The 19,366-nt window shown below is 36.8% G+C and overlaps 1 protein-coding gene across 6 annotated transcripts in view; it reads right to left on the bottom strand.

The window, feature by feature from the left end:
• The window catches only part of E2F3 (E2F transcription factor 3), an 85,275-nt gene that overhangs the window by 52,977 nt on the left and 12,932 nt on the right, over positions 1–19,366 (bottom strand). Inside the window, exon 1 of one of the 6 annotated variants that reach the window (XM_056823494.1) lies at positions 12,881–12,925. The exons of the other annotated variants lie outside the window; for them this stretch is intronic. Within the exon in view, the coding sequence (XP_056679472.1) occupies positions 12,881–12,910 (30 nt within the window). The 5' untranslated portion in view covers positions 12,911–12,925. Of the gene's footprint in view, positions 1–12,880; positions 12,926–19,366 lie in introns of those variants that run through there. 6 annotated transcript variants of the gene reach the window in all.

Genomic DNA, 19,366 nt, shown 5'->3' with positions numbered 1-19,366 from the left:
CCTCGACAACTAAGCAGATTAAATAGACCAAGATACAAAAGGTTACAGAGCCTGTTAAAACAAATACTCCAGAGGTGAGGAAATGGCCCTGTTACTCAGAATTCTTTCACTTTACTAGAATTTCATGATGTGAAATACTGTCTAAAAATAAGTGAGACAAAGCAAAAGTTTAGAGATCCTTTTCTCATTTTAAGATATAACACCAATAATGGCATTTGCTGCACTAGAATCTGACCTTTAATGTGTTAATGAATGTTTTGCACTAAAAGAAACCAAAAAATCATTATCATGGGACTGACATTAGGGTTCTCAAAAGGACTAAATGAAATCTCAGGGATAAAAGTTACATATAGTTTTCATAATTTACATTGGCCTATCAAAATGTCACCAACAAAACTGTACTGAGACTCTTTAGATTCACAGTTGGCACAGCTCTGTGTATGATACCTTCCCCACAGGACAAGGGTGATGTACGGGGCCCTATTGGCACTCTTACTACTCATGACTGTAGGATGATTGGATCAGAGATTTAGACTTGAAAGGGCCCTCCAAAGGTCATCTAATCCAGTGATGTCAAGCTCAAATTTGTAGGTCCAATAAAAACCACAAATAACATTAGGTAGTATTGTATTTTTGTCTTTTGTTAAACATTTCCCAGTTACAATGTAATCTAGTTCCCATGCACATTTTATAGATAAGAAATTAAGTTAAGAAATCACTCTAAGAGCACAGAGGGAGAGAGGAATTAGAATTTGAACCCAGCTCCTTTGACTCCAAATCCAGAGCTTCCTACCATATTACACTGTTTCTCATTAACCCATCCTAGCTTGGTATCCAGTTCACTATCACTGCAGGCTTGTTTTTATGTAAAATACACACAGAATGTTGCTTTTCTGACACATATTGGTCCGTCCTGTTTTTTAATACTTCTCCTTAAGAACAATTCGAATTCTTTTCATGAAGGCATGTCTAAAATCCTACCCAGAAATCCCCAACTTTACCCCTCCTTACATACACCTAAATTTGCCCTTCCTAACCTCCCTACAGCTGTTTGCAGCAGCTCCATCTCCTTAGTCATTGAGGCATGAATCCTGGGAATAATTTCTGACCCCTCCCTCTCCTTCCCCTCCTCCCACATATCTACACAGAGGCAATATGCCATCAATTCTGACAACTCACATCTGTCCCTTATAAGGTTCAATCCTTATACTATTATAATAGTTTCTAAAATGGTCTCCCTGCTTCCATTCTTTACTGTCTGCCATTCATTATTCATTCCACTTCCAAAATAAACTCCCTTGTGTACCGGCCTCCTCAGAACCCTTCTGTGGTTTCCTAAAACCTATGGAATAAATTACAAACTCCTTAGTGTGGCTATCAAGGCCTAAATTATCTGGCTCCAACATATCTTTCAGATGATTTCCTGTCATGTATCCTATAATAGGTTCTATATATTCAATCCCACCAGTATTTATTAAGCATTTTCTATATATGTTAAGCATTATTGCTAGGTGGGATTGGGATATAAAGACAAAAATACAATGGTTTCTGCTTTCAAGGAACTGACATTCTACAGAATAATTATTAAATTTATTAAACAAATGCAAAATGTATAGGATGTAATTTCAAGGTGGGAGAAACAGAAGATGGGGAATTAAGGAAGGACTCATGTAGGAAGTGGTCCCTAAGCTGAGCTCTGAAGGGAACTGGGGGGTTTAAAGGAGCAAAAGTGAGGAAGGAAGGGATTTTAGGCATGGAAGATGGACACAGAAGGTTGGATATTATATAACATAAACAATGAAGTATAATAATAATGAGCATTTACATAATACTTTAAGGTTTTCAAAGAGCCTTATATATACAGTGTGTTCCCAAAGTCTGGGTGCAATTTTAAGCTTTAATAGTTTACCTAATGTGATCCTCACAATGATTCAAAGTTATAACATTCCCATTTTGCAGAGGAGGAAAGTGGAGCTGAATAGTATATTTTGGCTGGAATATAAAATCTAGAAGGATAGACTGGAGCCAGAACGTGAGGGCAATACGGGACAAGTGAAGCCTCTTGTTTGGGAAAGTGCCCAGGTTGATCAATCTGGCAGCAATATAGTGGATAAACTGGAAGTAGGAATTCCAAATAGGATAACATCACAAGGGACTCACTTAAGATCATGGTTTAAGAGGAGATAAGGGGATGACCACGGAGATATGTGGCTTAACCCATCCCTGACCCCAAATACATTTAGGTATAGTCTGAGTAATAGCTATGGTTCTCCAAAACTACAGAGAAATACAAACACATACATACTCCACAGAATGACCTGGATCTTAACATAAGCACAAACAGTTAAATACAGAGATACACAAAGACTTCAAGCCCCTTCTCTCTTCTCAGCGCTCTTCTGTTCTTATAGGAATGAGGTGGACTGCAAGGTCTGCCCTAGCCCTATTATACTAGGAACTATTGCCACAGAGAGGGGGAGGGAAAAAAAACCCCACACAAATAAAAACCTACCACAACTTGTTCTGTATCCTTTATTATGATTTAAAATAGCAAGCAAAATGTTTCATTCATTGCTACAAACCCATTTTTGTCTATCATTGCAAGAACTTAACACAACTTCACAACTGACATAAAGTCACCAAAAGGAACCAATAGATTATGCAACAACTCAGCTTACTAAGAATTAACATCCCATATCTGACAGTTGTCCAGAGAAGGTAAAACTGAATTAAATCACGGTATCAGTAACAAAACTTCCCACTGAAGTGATGACAAAGTAAAACACAATTTTGAAAATGAGTATGAAGCAAAATGGAAAATACAAGAGAGCACAAGAAAAAATGTAAAAGTTCCTTTAAGATAAATAACAGAAAATATTTTTCTTTTGACACCTTAAGGGTACCCTAATTATAGGTAGGTGGAATTATACCTTGCTTTTCCTCTGTAAATTCTTGTCAGAAATGAATGAGGATTGACTGCCTTAATTAAGGTTTGGTCTAAAAGATTGCTATTTCCTTCCCACAGGGCTGGCCAAACCTCGTTTTAACCAGCTACCTTTAAATAGCTGGTGTTCAATCAGCAGTGTTTATAATTATTCTCAAATCTTATCAGCATCTCTTCCTATAAATCTATGAAAATGCTTTGTTCTATAAAGGATATTTTCTTATTCAATATTAAGAAATGAGCCATAGAAGGCTGAAGTTGAAAACCCAAAGTGTAAAGAGCCTAAAAAATGATCAACTAGGCAAAATAGTGGTTAATATAAAATCTTTTACATGATCCTGGGTCACTAGTTCAAAGAGGCAAAGCTAAAAGAGTTCCCAGAGGCCATCCAACCCAAATTCTTCATTTTACATGTGGAAACTGAGTTTCAGGAAGATTTAGCAACTAGCCCAAAGCCTAGAAGTTAGATTTGAATGCAAGTCCTTTGACCTTGGAGACAGGGCTTGCTTCTACTTTTACTGCTAGCACATGTATCTCTTGGCTAGCAGGAGTTTTTTACTTAAGCTGTGAAATCTTTTCCAGGGCCATCAGCTTTTTACCACCTTTTACCTAGGAATATCTTTCTTAGTTCTTAGTTCCAAGTTCTTTCTGTGTGCTGTTGCCAAGTTAATCCTCTAAAATGATTTCTTTACCTTTCATCAGTTGAAGGTCCATCTTTAGTTCCATCTCTTCCAAGGAAACCTGACTACTCCAGTCCTAACTGACTTCCGAATAGCTAGTCTTTATAGCTATAGACATGACAGAATTTTAGGCATTAGAAGGGACACTAAGGTTCAATAAAATTTCTTCTTACAAATAAGGAAAACAAATGCTTATAAGTTAAATGACCTTGCATGTCTTCACTACATAATTTAAGGCTTAATTATAAACATATAATGTATTTCATATGCATTATCTTGTCCCTTCAATTAGATTACAAGCTATTTGAGGGCACAGGCCACATCTTGTATATCATCTTCCTCTTTTAAAAATATAGATTATTGATTCTTTTTAATCTTTCCATCAGTCATTTCCCAATTTCACCTTTAGAATGAACTTGGCCCCTTGGGTCAAAGGAAAGAAATAATAAAAAATATCCAATATCAAGGCTATCTGATGATGTATTCAATATTCTGTCCTAATAGACCACATATTCAGATGACAGTTTGGGTCATTATATCTTTTCTAGAACCTTCATTATTTTTTCCATCACTTAAGAGTTTGACTTCCTTTAAGAGACTTATTTACACTGTTGCATCCATTGTCTATTATTATCCTCTTGGTTCTTTTTATTCTGCAGTTCATAAAAACTCTTCTATGTTTCTTGGAATTCCTTAGAGTCATCATTTCTTATTGCCCAATAATACCTCCCTGTCCAAGTCTGTCTGTCTGTCTGTCTGTCTGTCTCTCAAATCTTTGTTTTTATCTGACTCCTTTGAGTGCCTAATAGAAAGAATAATAAATCAAAAACTAGGGACAATTTAATAATTTTTCTTGCATAATTCTTTGAAATCCAGACTATCTGGATCACTTCATACCTCTACCAATTAAGTTCATCTGCTTCTTAGCATTTAGCTTCCTTACTTAGCACTTCTGGTGTTGGCTATTTGTTTGACAATCTGAAAAGTAGGATGTGATACTTCTGGGTTGTTTTAATTTTCATTTCTTTTACGATTATAGTAATCAGAGGTATCTAAAAACAATTTTTCTAAACCCTTACCTTCCATCTTGGAATCAATACTGTGTATTGGTTCCAAGGTAGAAGAGCGGTAAGGGCTAGGCAATGGGGGTTATATGACTTGCCCAGGGTCACACAGCTGGGAAGTGTCTGAGGTCATATTTGAACCCAGGACCTCCTGTCTCTAGGCCTGGCTCTCAAGCCACTGAGTTACCCAGCTGCCTCCAGAAGTATTTTTTATGTGGTGGTCATACATAGTTTCCAAATCATCCAAAAAACTGTTCATTGTCTTTGCAACTATTCTTTCCTATTTTACAATTTCTCTTCTAATATATCTTTGCTAATTTTATTTCTGCTAAAGCAAAAGGGTGAAGCTGACTAAGCTGCAGGGTACTCTTTCCCCAACTCTTGGCTTTTATCCAGAGATCATGAGGCTTTCCCCTCATCCATGGCCACTCGCACCACTTCCCTAATAGGAAGAGAGACATCAACTAAAATTTTCTCAAGAAGATGAAAGACCTTTGGGCCCTTCCATTGGCCTTGAAGCTTAATCTTCCTATATATACTGTTTACCTCAAATAGAAATTGAATTCCTTGAGAGCAGGGCTGCCTTTGCATCTCCAATGCTTGGCACAAAGTACAGACTTAATTAAATGCTTTTCATTTATGCATTTATGTAGTCATCATTCGTGATCTCTTCAATCCCATATGTTTCTTCTACATCTCAGTAAGCCCCAACTAGATGCTGAATAATTATTGAGAGCAGCACCGTTAAGTAGAAAGAGTAGATCTTAAATAAGAACTGGGTACATGGCCATATGACCATGAGCTAGCCACCTGTCTCAGTTTCCCCATTTGTTTCAAGATGCTTAATTAATGAAGACAATAATGCTTGTAGTGAGTGAGGTACAAAAGAAAAGTGGGCTGAACTTAGGGTAAGAGGTGCAGAGCTAAATCCCAACTCTGCCACTTATTCCCAAACTATTTAACCTTTCTGGGTTTTGGTCTTCTTGTCTGATGAATGATGGAGTTGACCAAGAGGACTTCTAAGGTCCCTTTCCAGCTCTAGATCCATAATCCAATGACTTCCTACAGATGTTGTAAGGAAAGCACTTTGTAAGAGCAAAATAGAAATGTTATTGCCATGATTAGCTGATCTCAATTCTCTTACCTGAGGCAAACTATGAGTTGTTAATTTCTAGACAAGGTGAAAAGCCAAGCCAAAGAATGTTAGGTTTCTCCTTTTTTTCCCCACATATTCAAAAGATTAATTTTACAACAGAGCTTCTTTCTCACTTCTTTCTCAATCTGAGCTACACCTCTAAGATTGAGGCATTATTTAGTCTGGATGTGGCATTGCAAAATGACATTTAAAACAGGCTATATGACCTGGTTTGAAATAAAGCCACTCAATTAAGGTGAATTAATGTAACTGTAGAGATAAGCTTTCTCAGTTCCTTTCCAAAAAGGATCGTATGCTGGATGGTAAACAGAATCAGACAGGAGGAGGCTTTCATATTTTAAAAAGTATGGCATCTGGAGATAAAATTCTATATTTAGATGACAGACATGGGTGGTGTTCCCTGGCATTTTCAAATTGCCTAAAGCCAGATCTCACCATTGCAGAATGAAAACTTAGCAATTTCCCAACTTAAAGATGAATATTTATGTTCACTATAAAAACCAGAACTCTCCGCTGCTAATTTTGATAAACAAAAAGTAAACACCATCCAAAAACAGGTAGGATTAATTTTAGGACAAAAGAGACAATTCTAAATAATTCTAACACACACACACACACACACACACACACACACACACACACACACACACACACACACACACACAATTCTAAATACCAGAAAGCAGATCAGATCAATTTCAATAAGGACTTAAAGTGCTTAAAAAAAAAAGGAAAAATGCCCATCTCCCCCAATCCTCCCTAATGAATCAATACAATTTTAAAAAAGCAATAAACTTTCAAGTGGAGATTCCTAATATTAATTTGTTTGAAATTGGCAAAATAAAAAGTTAAGAGAGAAAGCCATCAACAATGCCAGAAAATATTTGGATTTGCTTTGCATTTCTCCTGCATTGGGGCCAAAAAACACATACACACACAAAATCTCCACAAAGCAACCTCCTCCATGTACCCTAAACACCACTAATGGAAATACTGCTGCCAGGTCTTCACCCGTTGATGGGTTGCTAAAGGTTGAAGAAAGCTAACGCGATTTACTTGTAGGGCATGCCACTTAGAAAATGAATGCACACTGCTGGAGTTGACTCATCTGAGAAAGCAGACTCCTCACTAAGAGACAATTTGCCCAGAAAAATGAATTCCTGAGCTCTCCAGGAACTCTCAAAGAAATCTCTGGAAATTGGCTTAGGAAGTCAAAACAATTTTTGTAAAATCTATTCTTAAGAAACCCAACTCAAAGGCAATTTAAAATGTTCTAATGCAATCTTTGCATAACCTATGCATACCTGCAAGTTTAGGTGTCTAGTTACCAATGTGCAATCTGGAAGACTCAGGTTTCTATTACCTCTGACACACAGTAGTTCTGTGAACATGGGCAAAAGTCACTAAACCTCTCAAGTGCCCCCAACAATTCTTAAGACTAGAACAGTGGAGGGAATTCCTAAGACCAAAGAAATTATGGGTTTAGATCAAATGTATTATGTATCACCCTGACCATCATTTCCCCTCCAATCTAAAGAGAGATGACCAACCCTAGGAATAACAGTACCTTTCTCTCTCTCCCCACTGACCCTACTTCCAGCCCAGCTCCCAAAGTCATCATCCAGGGAATCAATCCTTATAAAAATGAGGCTCAGCAACTACTTCTTCCATGTTATAAAAACTGCTGTCATCTCTGAAGTACAGCTATGGAAGACATGGAAAATAAAGTAATACAGAAGCCCTTGCACCATCAAATAGTTAAACATCTGAAATGGATGTAGTTTTATCTAGTGGAAATGACACTAAAGATGCATTTGAATCTGCTACATTTTATGGACCATGGAGTCTTTCTGTCTGATTTATAATCAAAACGTTCTATGTATTACTTCTCCTTATGTTCATTTCTTGAGAGAAAGGATCATTTTGCTTATCTATTGTATCCTCAATGCTTAATATAGTGCTTTGCACATATAAACACTCATTCTTTCAATTGCTCAATCTGTATATAGTCAGATGGGTCAGGTTCACATTTTTAAAAGCTCAGAGCTCAAGGCCTTTTGAAAGGGGGGTCAATTTAATTAATAATAATGTATACGCCAAAGGGATTAAAAAAAAACTTGGGAGAAAAAAATGACAAAACTCAACAACAACAAAAAAGACAATTAGTTCATAGCCCTATCTATCCAGTTTAGTGTGTGGCACATAGCAGATACTTAATAAATGCTCAATATGAATATTATTATGGTCATAAAGCTTTAAACTGTACAAAAGCACTTGATGATAGGAAGATTTTCACCCTATCTGTAACATGTCAAGTCAACAAACATTTATTGAGCATTTACTAAATGCCAAGGATCTAAAAAAACCACAATCCTTGCGTTTGAGGAGCTTGGAATAAAGCAGTTAGACTTGTGCCAGAATTGAGCCACCCACCTGTAGCTTTGAAGGGGAATGACTAGCATTGATTCATTAGCTCCTGTTCCCTAAAGCACCAATCACTTTTACTGGATGATCCTAATGTAGTAGCTTCTCCATCTAACCAGCCCCTACTTATAAATTAACTTGTCATGGTACTTACTTAGTGGAAATGTTGAGGGCATAATTATTATTTACCAAAAAATTTAAATTCCTTAAGAGAAAGGTACTAAATAGAATAGAAAATTGTTTGAATAACACAAATCAGCAGAGATCATCAGGCTTTTAATGTTTGGCATTCAAATCTGTTTTGGATATGTAATATTGCACCATGAGCACAAACCCTTGATTCCTATTATTTGATAAGAAACTGAAATTAGATTCTAGTTTGTTTTCCCCATTGCATATTGAAAGGTGGTGAGGATGGTTACTACATTTATATTTCTGTAGCAGGCATCTGGGATACTGGCTAAAATAGCAAAAGACTTTTATTGCATGTTAAAATTCAAAAATCACTTTTCATATTACCTTGTTTTTAGTCTATATTGTGAAATAGGCAAAGAGAAGTGTTTTAGACATCAATATAATATGAATTACTATAGGAAGGGGAAAAAATGTCTTGCCTATAGTTTCATGAAGCTACATTTAGAATGTAGGTCCAATTTCAACAGATATCAGCACTGATGAGCTACAGTTACAGGGTACAGATCATTTGTCAAGAATGGAAAAAGCCAGTACTCAGAAGCAATGCTACAGAAAGAGAAAGAATACATTTTACAAGAAATGGAAGGAAAACTGGCCAAGTGATATTTTAATTTAACAGCCATGAACATTACAGATACAACAGCGACAGGAGAACTACAATGGCCATGAGACAACCAGGAGGACACCATTCACTTAAAGCAGTAGTCAGTCCTTGAAGCTAAGCTGGTATTATTAACAGTGACAGTCTCTGTGCTGCCACATTTCCCAAAGTACTACTGCTATACTTAATGTGAAAGACAGTGATTGGCTCTAAAATTTTAGTCATGATCAAAACCATTACAAAACAATGAAGGTGGTAGCATTTTTAAAGCAAAAGAACTTGTACAACGGAATTTTTCAGTTTTTTGCAGCAAAAGAATAATTAAAATTTGTGTAGCCCTTTTAAAACTTGCAAAGCACTTTACATGTTGATCCATTTGATCCTCACAACAGATCTATGAGGTAGGTGCTTTTGTTATTACCATATTGGGAAACAGGCAGTGGGTGGTTCACACAGCTAGTAAATGATTCAGTTTGGATTTAAACTCAGATCTCCGTAATTCTAAGCCCCTGCCAATAAAAGGCCAAATAGTTTTTAAATATAAAAATTTTCTTTTGAAAGTAAAAATGATCCCTAATGTTTTTGATCCTGTTTTTTTAAATACATTTGCTCCTTTATTATCCCCCCCTTTTCTTCCTGATTTTCAACTTCTATATTTTTACTGGTTCTTTCTTTGCTGCCTATGAACATGGTGGTGTCCCCTCCATTCCTAAAAAATTTCCACAAAACTCTATCCTTCTTCCAAGCTTTTTTTTTTTAAATCAAAGGTAACAAAAAATTTTAATCATTAATTACTTTGGATGCAATACCTAATTCTAGTCTTACAAAGAGCAAATATCATTAATGATTAAGTTTAAACATTTTGAAAAAGGAACCAAAATCATTTGGAGAGCAATATGAAACATTATTCTTAAGTTCTAAATTAAAATTTTGGTAGCAGGAAGTTGTAAAAAAAATAGTAAAGCTTCAATCTCACAAGTATCGTGAGTATATATTCACAAATATATAGCTCTCCTTCCCTTCTCAGTAAAACTACTAGAATAAACTGCCTATGAATGATGATGAATACATAAAAGAAATTAAGACACAGTAGTAAGACAACTAGGAGTGGAACCACTTGTGAGTACTGCCATGAAAACCCAGACTGGACAATATCTGAGAGGTGAGGGTAGGCAACAGTGTCAAATTCAGCATGGAGGTGGCAAAGGATGAGGACTGAGAAAAGACCATCAAACATGGCAACTGAGAACAGTTGAAAAGTGATGGGAAAAGCAAGGTGCACATATAAACAGCTTTTTACAGGGCTTTTGCTGAAAACAGGAAGGGATAGAAGAGGGGAAAGGGTATGAGTACAGTTTGAAGAAATTGGGGAGGGGGTATATAATTTTTTAAAATTCAAAGACATTTTATTTTCCCAATTATATGTCATAATAACTTTCAACATGTTTTCCAAAATTCTAAGATCCAAACTGTCTCTATCCCTCAATTCCCTCTTCCCACTTGGAGAAGGGAAGAAATTTCATCTATATTTATATTATTTATGAAAAAATTTAAATCCCTTAAGAAAAAGGTGCTAAGTAGGAAATTGTTTCAATAACTCAAATCAGTAGAGATCATTCATGAAACTATAGGCAAGACATTTTTTCCTTCCTATAGTAATCTGCATTATATTGACATCTAAAACACCTACCTTTACTTACTTCACAATAGAGTAAAAACAAGACAATATGAAAAGTGATTTTGAAGTTTAACATGCAATAGAAGTCGTTTGCTATTTTAGGCATTTTTTCAGATGCTTTCTCTGATGTATTATCATGCAAAACATACTTCCATATTGACTACTGTTATGAGAGCACACATATAAAACCCAAACCCCAAAATAAAATCATAAATAAACTGTTATAAAAGATAGTAAGCTTTGATCTGCATCTGATTCCCAACAGTTCTTTCTCTAGAGGTGGATAGCATTCCCTGTCATAAGTCCTTCAGAATTGTTCCAGATTATTGCTTTGCTGAGAGTAGCTAAGTCTTTCACAGTTGATCATCAAACAATAATGTTCGAAATATTTTTAAAGATGGGAGAAACAGGCACATTTGAAGCAGTAAGTAGCAAAGAATCAAAGGAAAGAAGCCGATGATGAGAGAGGAAGAGGGGATGATTGTGTGGTTATATTAATTTGCTGAAAAGATGGTTATTAAATTCAAAGATTTTATATATATTATCTTTATTGTCTTTGGTAAAAAGGATCATCTTGTTGTTACACACTGGGGGAAGTGGGGGGAGAGAGTAAATAACGAGAAAGGTTTTGAAATGAACAGGTAGGGAGAAGAGAGTAGCCTCAATTTTTTAGTAAAGTAAGAGGCATAGTCTTTGGGTGAAAAAAACAATGTTGTTGATTCATTTAACACTGAAACCCCCCACCCCCCACCTCCCCACCCCCCCCACACAGAACTCTCCCAGGCCTAAATGAAGTCAAATCCTGACATTTTTTCCATCACTTCTGCATCCAAGCCCTCTCTATACCCATGTGTTTGCCACTTTACTTCAGGAGCTCATTAACTCAGAACCATACCATTATAATAACCTCAAAATTGGTCTCTCTTCCTCAATTCTCTCCTCTTTCCAGTCTATCCTCCATAGAACTGCCAAAGTGATTTCCCTTAAGCATAAGTCTGATCACATCAGTCCCTTACCCAATAAAAACAAGTGGCTCCCTATTGCCCTTAGAATCAAATATAAACTCTGTTTGGCTAATATAGCCTCTCACAGTGTGGCTCCAACCCAGCCTTACCATATACATCACTCTCCTTTTCACACTTCTTATCAGGAATCATGAACTCCCTTTGGTAGTGTGGTGAAGGCTATAGACTTCTTAGGATGTTTTTAAATGCATAAAGTGAAATTCAAAGAATTACAAATGATTATAACATTGAAATAGTCATCCAAATTTTAAATGGAACCCCCCCCCCAAACAAACAAAAGTTCCCAGACCCCAGGACAAGAATTCCTGCTCTATACTCTAGCCAAAAGTTTTCTTGGCTCTTTGCATATGGCATTCTTTCTCTATCCTTATACCTTTACAATGGAATGTACCTGGATACCTGGAATGAACTTTCCTTCCTTATCTCTATTTCAGGGGTTCTTTTTTTGTGTCACAGAAACAAAAAAATCATCTGGTTCTAGGGCCTGAAGTTAAGAATCCCTAGCCTTAACTTCCTTCAAGATTCAAATCAAACATTATCTTTTTTTAAATTATTTTTATTTATATTTAATTTAATTTAAATTTTTAAACCACACTGTTCATTTTTATAAGTAATCTTATAAAACCCAAATGCCAAAATAGAAACCCAAATAAACAAGTGAAAACATGTATGCTTTTGTCTGCATTCTGACTCCAACAATTCTTTCTCTGGAGGTGAAAAGCATTCTTGTCCTAAGTCCCTCAGAATTGTCCTGGATCTTTGTATTGCTCAGAGTAGCTAAGTCTTTGACAGTTGACCATTCCACAATTTTGTTGAGCACCATTTTCTATATGAAGCCTTCTCCAATACCAATTTTGAGTGTCTTTCATCTCTATCCAACTATGTATTGATTTTCTATTTATTCTGTCCATACTATCTATGTACACACTGTCTTCCCCAATAGAATAAGCCTTTCATTTTTTCTCTTATCCCCCAGCACTAGGCACAGTGCTTGGCACACAGTGGGCATTTAATACAAATTTGTTGATTATGATGGGATGGAAAGAGCAAAGAAGAGTTGGTCTGATAATTCAAATAAGAGGATGCCAAAGTTCAATCAGAAAGAACTCTTACATTGAGGTAGTTGTTCCATGTCCCTCCCATGCAGACTTTTCCAATGACTTCTGAAGAAAAAATAAAAGATTTTACTTCTTGGAAACTTTACCCCAAATTTATCATTTTAATTGCACAAGATTTTAATTTAACATCTAATCATTTATGCTTCTGAGAGTTATTTTTGCAAATAAACTCTGTTAAATATTTTAAACTATGGTTAAAATGCATTCTTTGTATGCTTCAGGCCTTTGGGTATATTTGCATTCAGAATTAATACACACTTATTAATAAATAAAATTAATTTTCTAAGGCTTGTGGCAGTAGTTTTGCTAGATTTACTCAACAATGAAATTCTAAATTTATCTTCCCCTAACCACAAAACCTAAACTAAAACAAAACCTACCCTGCCCTCAGTCTCTAAACATTTAACTATAAAAAAGCAAGAGTAAATCTCTAGAAGTTGTTTCATAAAATAACCCAGTAGATAAGGAGACAGACAGGTACATAAAAATACATATAATTTACAGATTTAAAAAACTCAAATTGTCTAAGATACTTAGTAGGCTTTTTACACATTGCCCTTTTTAAAAAATTGCCTATTGACTAATTTTTTAAAGCAAGGAGTAGCCCTATTAAACCTAAGAGTCAGGAAAGCATAGGCAATATCAAGCCTATACCTAAGTTTCCCAGAATTGTCCTTTAATGTTAATTTGTAGTCTTGAATTCTGCAAATATACCAGTAAGTAATATACCACCAGTAAGTGGTAAGGTCCTTGGGAACAGAAAGTATATCTTCTATTTCCTCTCCTTTAAAAAAACAAAACAGAACAAAACCCCCTTCCCTTCTATTCAATCTGGTGACACTAGGCCTAATCAAATGAGGTTCGAGGAACACTTCTTTGGCATTCCTCAAACATGACACTATTTCTCTACATTTTCTCTAGCTGTCCCTCATGCCAAGGATGCTCTTCCTCTTCCCCTCTGCCTCCTGGCTTCCTTGGAGTCTCTCACAGGAAAAGGTCTTCTCTAAACCTCTCTAACCTTGGTGCCTTTCCACCAAGACTATCTCCAATTTATCTGTTGCGTCTGGTCTGTGTATAGTCATTTGCATGTTATCTCTCTGAGCTCCTGGCAAGCAGGGTCTCTGCACCATACATTAAGGAGTTTCTTCTGGGTCCCAGAGCAAGCAGGTGGAAGAGCTAAGGCTGGCTCTCTATCCACCACACTAGGCTACTTCTTATACACTGAACTGACTTACTTTAATTACAATTCTCACGGTAGGGCTGTCTTCTTTACTGTTCTTTATGGGCAATCATCCCAATATTCCTTTGAAGTTTTTATTTTATTCTGGTCAGTACAGCAAGGTTACAGAACCCAGTAAGGTGCATATCCCTTTTTCCAGACCTAACAAGGATGAGATCATCCAGTTATCCCTGCCCAGCAAGTTCCGAGAGGGCAGCTAGGTGGTACAGCGAATACTGGGGGCTAGAGTCAGGAGGACTCATCTTCTGAGTTCAAATCTGGCCTCAGACCGTATGACTCTGAGCAAATTCCTCAACCCTGCTTGCCTCAGTTTCCTCATCTGTAAAGTGAGTTGGAGAAGGAATCGGCTAACCATTCCATAACCATCTGCCAAGAAAACTCAAATGGAGTCACAAAGAGTTAGAAGTGACTGAAACAATAGAATAACAACAATTTTTAGTAAGTGGGAGGATGCTCTGGACTTAAGTATCCTGGCCCACCTGACAGTTAGACTTCTACAGTGGAAATACATGCATCTGACTATCTGGGCTTGACCACTCTCCTCCTTAAGATGATCTATATTACCCTCATTCTGACCACCCACAAAGAGTTACTTATTATTATCCTAGTTTTCCAAAACTTCCTAAATAAGGTGAAAATATGGACCAGCCAAGAAATAGTTCAGCCTACTTGGCAGTTATACTTCTTGGTATAAATTAAGAGTTTGGTTTATTAATTAATCTTTGGCAAATTAGGTCACTATCAATCCATGTCCCTTTCAATCCCCCAAGCCTGGATGAAATGATAAAATGAGAGTCCCCAAGCATGCAAAACTGAAAAACAAATACAAGATGTCTGATGATTTTAACAAAGTAAAGATGTCCTATGAGGACCTGTTTCAAATAGCCAGCTAGCCCTGCATTAACTCCAGTAACTATATTATTAAAATGAGACCTACATGTCAAATAATTGTCAAAAATAATAAATCAGGTGCTAGTAGAATCAAGAACTGAACCAATACTTGATCTCAACACTGACAATTTCCCTAATGTATCACCTCCAGCCAAATCTAGGGAAAAGAACCTCAGCCACCATGTTTCAGATTCAAAATGGCTAAGAGTTGTACTTACTTAGCTCTAACTTACTTAATGGAATATGGTTGTAGAACTAAGGGCAGAAGAGTGACTGCTGAGTCACATTAGAATTTCTGTAGAGGTGACCATAGTTCAAAAGCCACGCCTCAACCACCCCTGCTAGAGAGAGAAGCAGAAAATTTTGAAATTCACAGAAACAAAAAAAGTTGATTCTTGAAACTAAGGCAAAGGCAGGAAGGAAGAAAACGGCGGTGGTTTGCCTCACTTTCCCAACCTCTACAATACAAAACTGACCACAAATGGTATATTTAAAATTGTCACCACCACCAGATGTTGCCACAGAGAAAGGTGACTGGAAATAGAAAGAGGAAATTCTCCCTGGAGACTATGGAGACCATTTTTGGAGACCACCAAGGAAAAAGTGCGTAGTGTTGGATTTTTTCCACATGCATCTTATAAGTAAAGCAGCTTCTTGTCAAAAATAACTGGTGACTTACTGCATTTGTTTTTGAATTATCCATCAAAAGTCTTCCAATGAAATTAGCTTGGTAATCAAAATCATCAAATATTTCATTATTAGTAATGTTTCCCAAAGCATAAAATTTCATTTGCTTGGCTGACGATTTGGTTACTTATATAAAGAATTTGGCAAAGAAAATACTATTTCTAAGGTGACAGAATAATAGCAGGAAAAGTAAGATCAAAAAGAAAATTATAATAAAATAACTATCCTCTGAGAGAAAAGTGAAAAAAATTCACCTACATTTCTAGAGATTAGTCAGAAAAGGCTGATGAAATTCCAAGACACAAATTTATTATCAGTTCTGCTGCCATGGCATCTAGGATTCTTCCAAATAATAATAATAATGATAACATTTACATAGTACTTATTATAGGCCAGACACTGCTAATCATCTCAAACCCGCTTTAACATCCCCAGTTAAAAGATGGGATGGCTGTGACTTACTAGGTGGCTCAGGTAACTAACGAACACTTTACAGGCAGGGGGAAATGCTAATTCCCAAACAAGCAAATCATCACACCCAATATGAGGGCACTTTCAGTTTAACCATAGAGCAGTCACTAAGATAACTCTCGATTGTACATGACCTGCGTACCTTGGCCCGACTAGGAGTTCTGGTCTTGTAAATACAGGGGAAAAGCATATGCCATATAAAGCATTTTTTCTATAAACCAAGACACTCAGGAGTCCAACGTGATGGAAATTTCCCTATCTTCAATATATTTCCCTGTTTGCTCCTGTTACCAAAGTGGACACTGAGGGAAATAAAAGAAAGCCAGGAATCCTGGGTTGCAGTTGGGAACAGGTGAACCCGACATAGGATTATAAGGAAAAATAAGCAGAATGGGAATCTCTCTTGCTTCCATTCCTACGGACCTCTCTAACTGAACACAGAACTTCTTTTGCATTTATCTCATTGCTCAATAATATGCACCCACTTTTCCTGGGCCTTTTGAGGATTATAGATACAGAACTAAAGGAGATCATTAAGTCTATCCTTCTTGTATTACTGTGAGACAACAAGACCATGTAAAAGTGCCTAAAGTCTCAGGACTTTGGCTCCAAATTCAGCCCTTTACCACTAGGTCAAGCTATGAAACAAAATAATGGAATATTCTTTTTTGAGTAATATCGCTCTCTTGGCAGGTTAGATTATGCTCAGTCACAAAAAGGATCTCAATTGGCTATACTGACTCTTTAGACCAATATATTCCAGGGGACAGAGGGCTTGAAATTTAGTCCTGGAAAGGGAACAGCTGAGGCCACTTAGTCTAATCTCATTTTAAAATGAAGGAAACTGAGGCTCAGAAAATTTAAGTCTTGCCCAAGATCACATAGGCACTTAAGGAATAGGGCTGATATTAAAATTCACCTCCTTGGATTCCAAATCTGGCACCTCTTGCCTTGTGCCACGTCGAAAGGGATTGTTAGTCATTTGACTGTGGGTAGACCATCTAGCACAACCTCCTCATTTCTACTGATAAAGAAACCGAGGCTGAGAAATGGTGATCGGCTCAGGGTTATCCACACAGGAATTGTCAGAAGTGAGGTTCATACTTAGGTCTCCTCAATTCCAAATCCAGTGCCCTGCCTACTATATATCATATTATCTCTTCAGTTCACTATTCTGAGTCTTGGTTTCCTCATATGTAAAACAAGGATACTAGGACCTGCATTATCTTATTTACTTCACTGAACTTCTGTGCAGAAAGTGATTTATAATTATTTGGTATAAATGGGAGCAATTATTCTTGTTAGCAGGACCTGGAGTTCTTACAGAGATGACTAAAAGCAAAAGCATTCTTAACCATATACTGAGCAGTTAAAGTGCCTCCATGTAAGTAAGTACTATAAGTTAGGGTGTATGGCTTTCCCAAAGCCAAGGGAAATCACAAAAACGTTCCAAAAAAGAAAAAAAAGGGGGGGGGGGGGCTGGATCTCCTCATCTTGCCCAGATTGGAAGCTCAGGGGCTACTCACAGATCTGGAAAGCATGAGAACTGTGGCTTGTTCCATTTCCATCTTGGGCTTGTTCACCACCCAAGTAGGTGGCTCCCATTCTCTGGGGGTCCAAATTAATGCCTAAATCAGGGTGGATACCCAATTAGCCCAGCCCACCATAGCTTGGAAGTCCTGTGCTCAAGAGATTTGCCAGTCTGGGATTTCTGGCTTCTTGACTAGCCATGGCTCTTAAAAGACTGGAAACTCTGTAAGCTATTTCCCAGCATCAAGATGACTAGAATACAAACATGGAAAAGAAAAACAAGGGATCCTGTGAAAAGTAGTAAAAAGTAGTAAACTATACATAGCATTAATATGATCAGCAGCAGGCAGAAATTCTAAAACTTATCCTGCTACCTAATTATAGCAACAAAATCATTCACTTCAAGGAATGCTGCAAATAGTCAAGCCAGTTATAAATTCAAAATCAATTATAAAAGATGCATAGAATTAATTCATATAGTTTCTTTTTTCAGATGAGCTCACTGATGCTTTCATTTTTAAACCTGAATACACCAGAACTGGAATATAAATGCAACTTTATGGTTTTATAATCAGTTAGATTAGACACACAAGAAAAAAGTAGAAGAAATAGGTGCCATACTTGAGAACATAATTCCATAGCCTTTAAAAAACAAAAGCAAACAAAAAAAACTCAAACCTGTGATTTCATCAGAGTAAAGGCTTCTAGTGAGGGACTTCCTCGACCAGTGTAGATTTAGCACCAGATTTCCTGTCATGTGTAGTTTTTATTGTGTTATATAGTCCATGGAAAGTCTTCATTGTCATTAAGAACATGTTTAAGAGATAAGGAAATGGGACAAGTAACTTTCAAAATCAAATCCTTGATTTTATTAGTAATAGAGAACTCTCAACAAGGAAATTTGTTCTACTAATAGGGATGAGTCCTTGGACTACAATTTACACACTTACTTATTTTGGGGAACCTGCGAGTAAAACAACTTGGCCAAGGTCATCCAACAAGGAAGTGTCAGAAGCAAGACTTAAAACCAGGTCTTCTTGACCTTAATCCCTACACTACAATGTCTTTCCTCCACTGCCTTTTTTCACAGACAACTCTCTCCACCTGACCCTTAGCTTGGCACCTGATAGCCAGTGATGCTATTATAATACACTAGAGGCAAGCATATCCATCATAAATGAAAACAAAAATTCATAACATGAATAGATTCATTTTGAATGTGTATTTATTAAGTTCAGAATTTTAAAAAATGGCGGCAGCTAGGCTGCTCAAGTGGATTGAGAGCCAGGCCTAGAAATGGGAGGTCCTAGGTTCAAATCTGGCCTCAGACACTCCCTAGGCAAGTCACTATGAGCCCTTACCATTCTTCTAGTATTGATTCTAAGATGGAAGGTAAGGGTTTAAAACAAAAATAGAAAAAAATTCAAACAAAAAACCTTATGACAATCCTCCAAACAAACCTAACAGAAATGGCACTTACAATTACCATATCAACTTTTTAAAAAGGGAACTCAAACTCAGTTCTTCACCCTCCTTTCCCTTATTTTCAAAAGCTCAATGGATATCTCCACTCAATAGCCTACTAACTGCTCCACCTTAACGTGTCCAAACCAAATTCATCATTTTCTCCCCCAAATGACAGGCATCTCACATTTTTATTCT

This window comes from Monodelphis domestica, chromosome 3, assembly GCF_027887165.1.
Source record: "Monodelphis domestica isolate mMonDom1 chromosome 3, mMonDom1.pri, whole genome shotgun sequence".
NCBI lineage: Eukaryota > Metazoa > Chordata > Mammalia > Didelphimorphia > Didelphidae > Monodelphis > Monodelphis domestica.
Note: the sequence above shows the minus strand (reverse complement) of the source record. Positions and strands in the feature narration are given on the sequence as shown.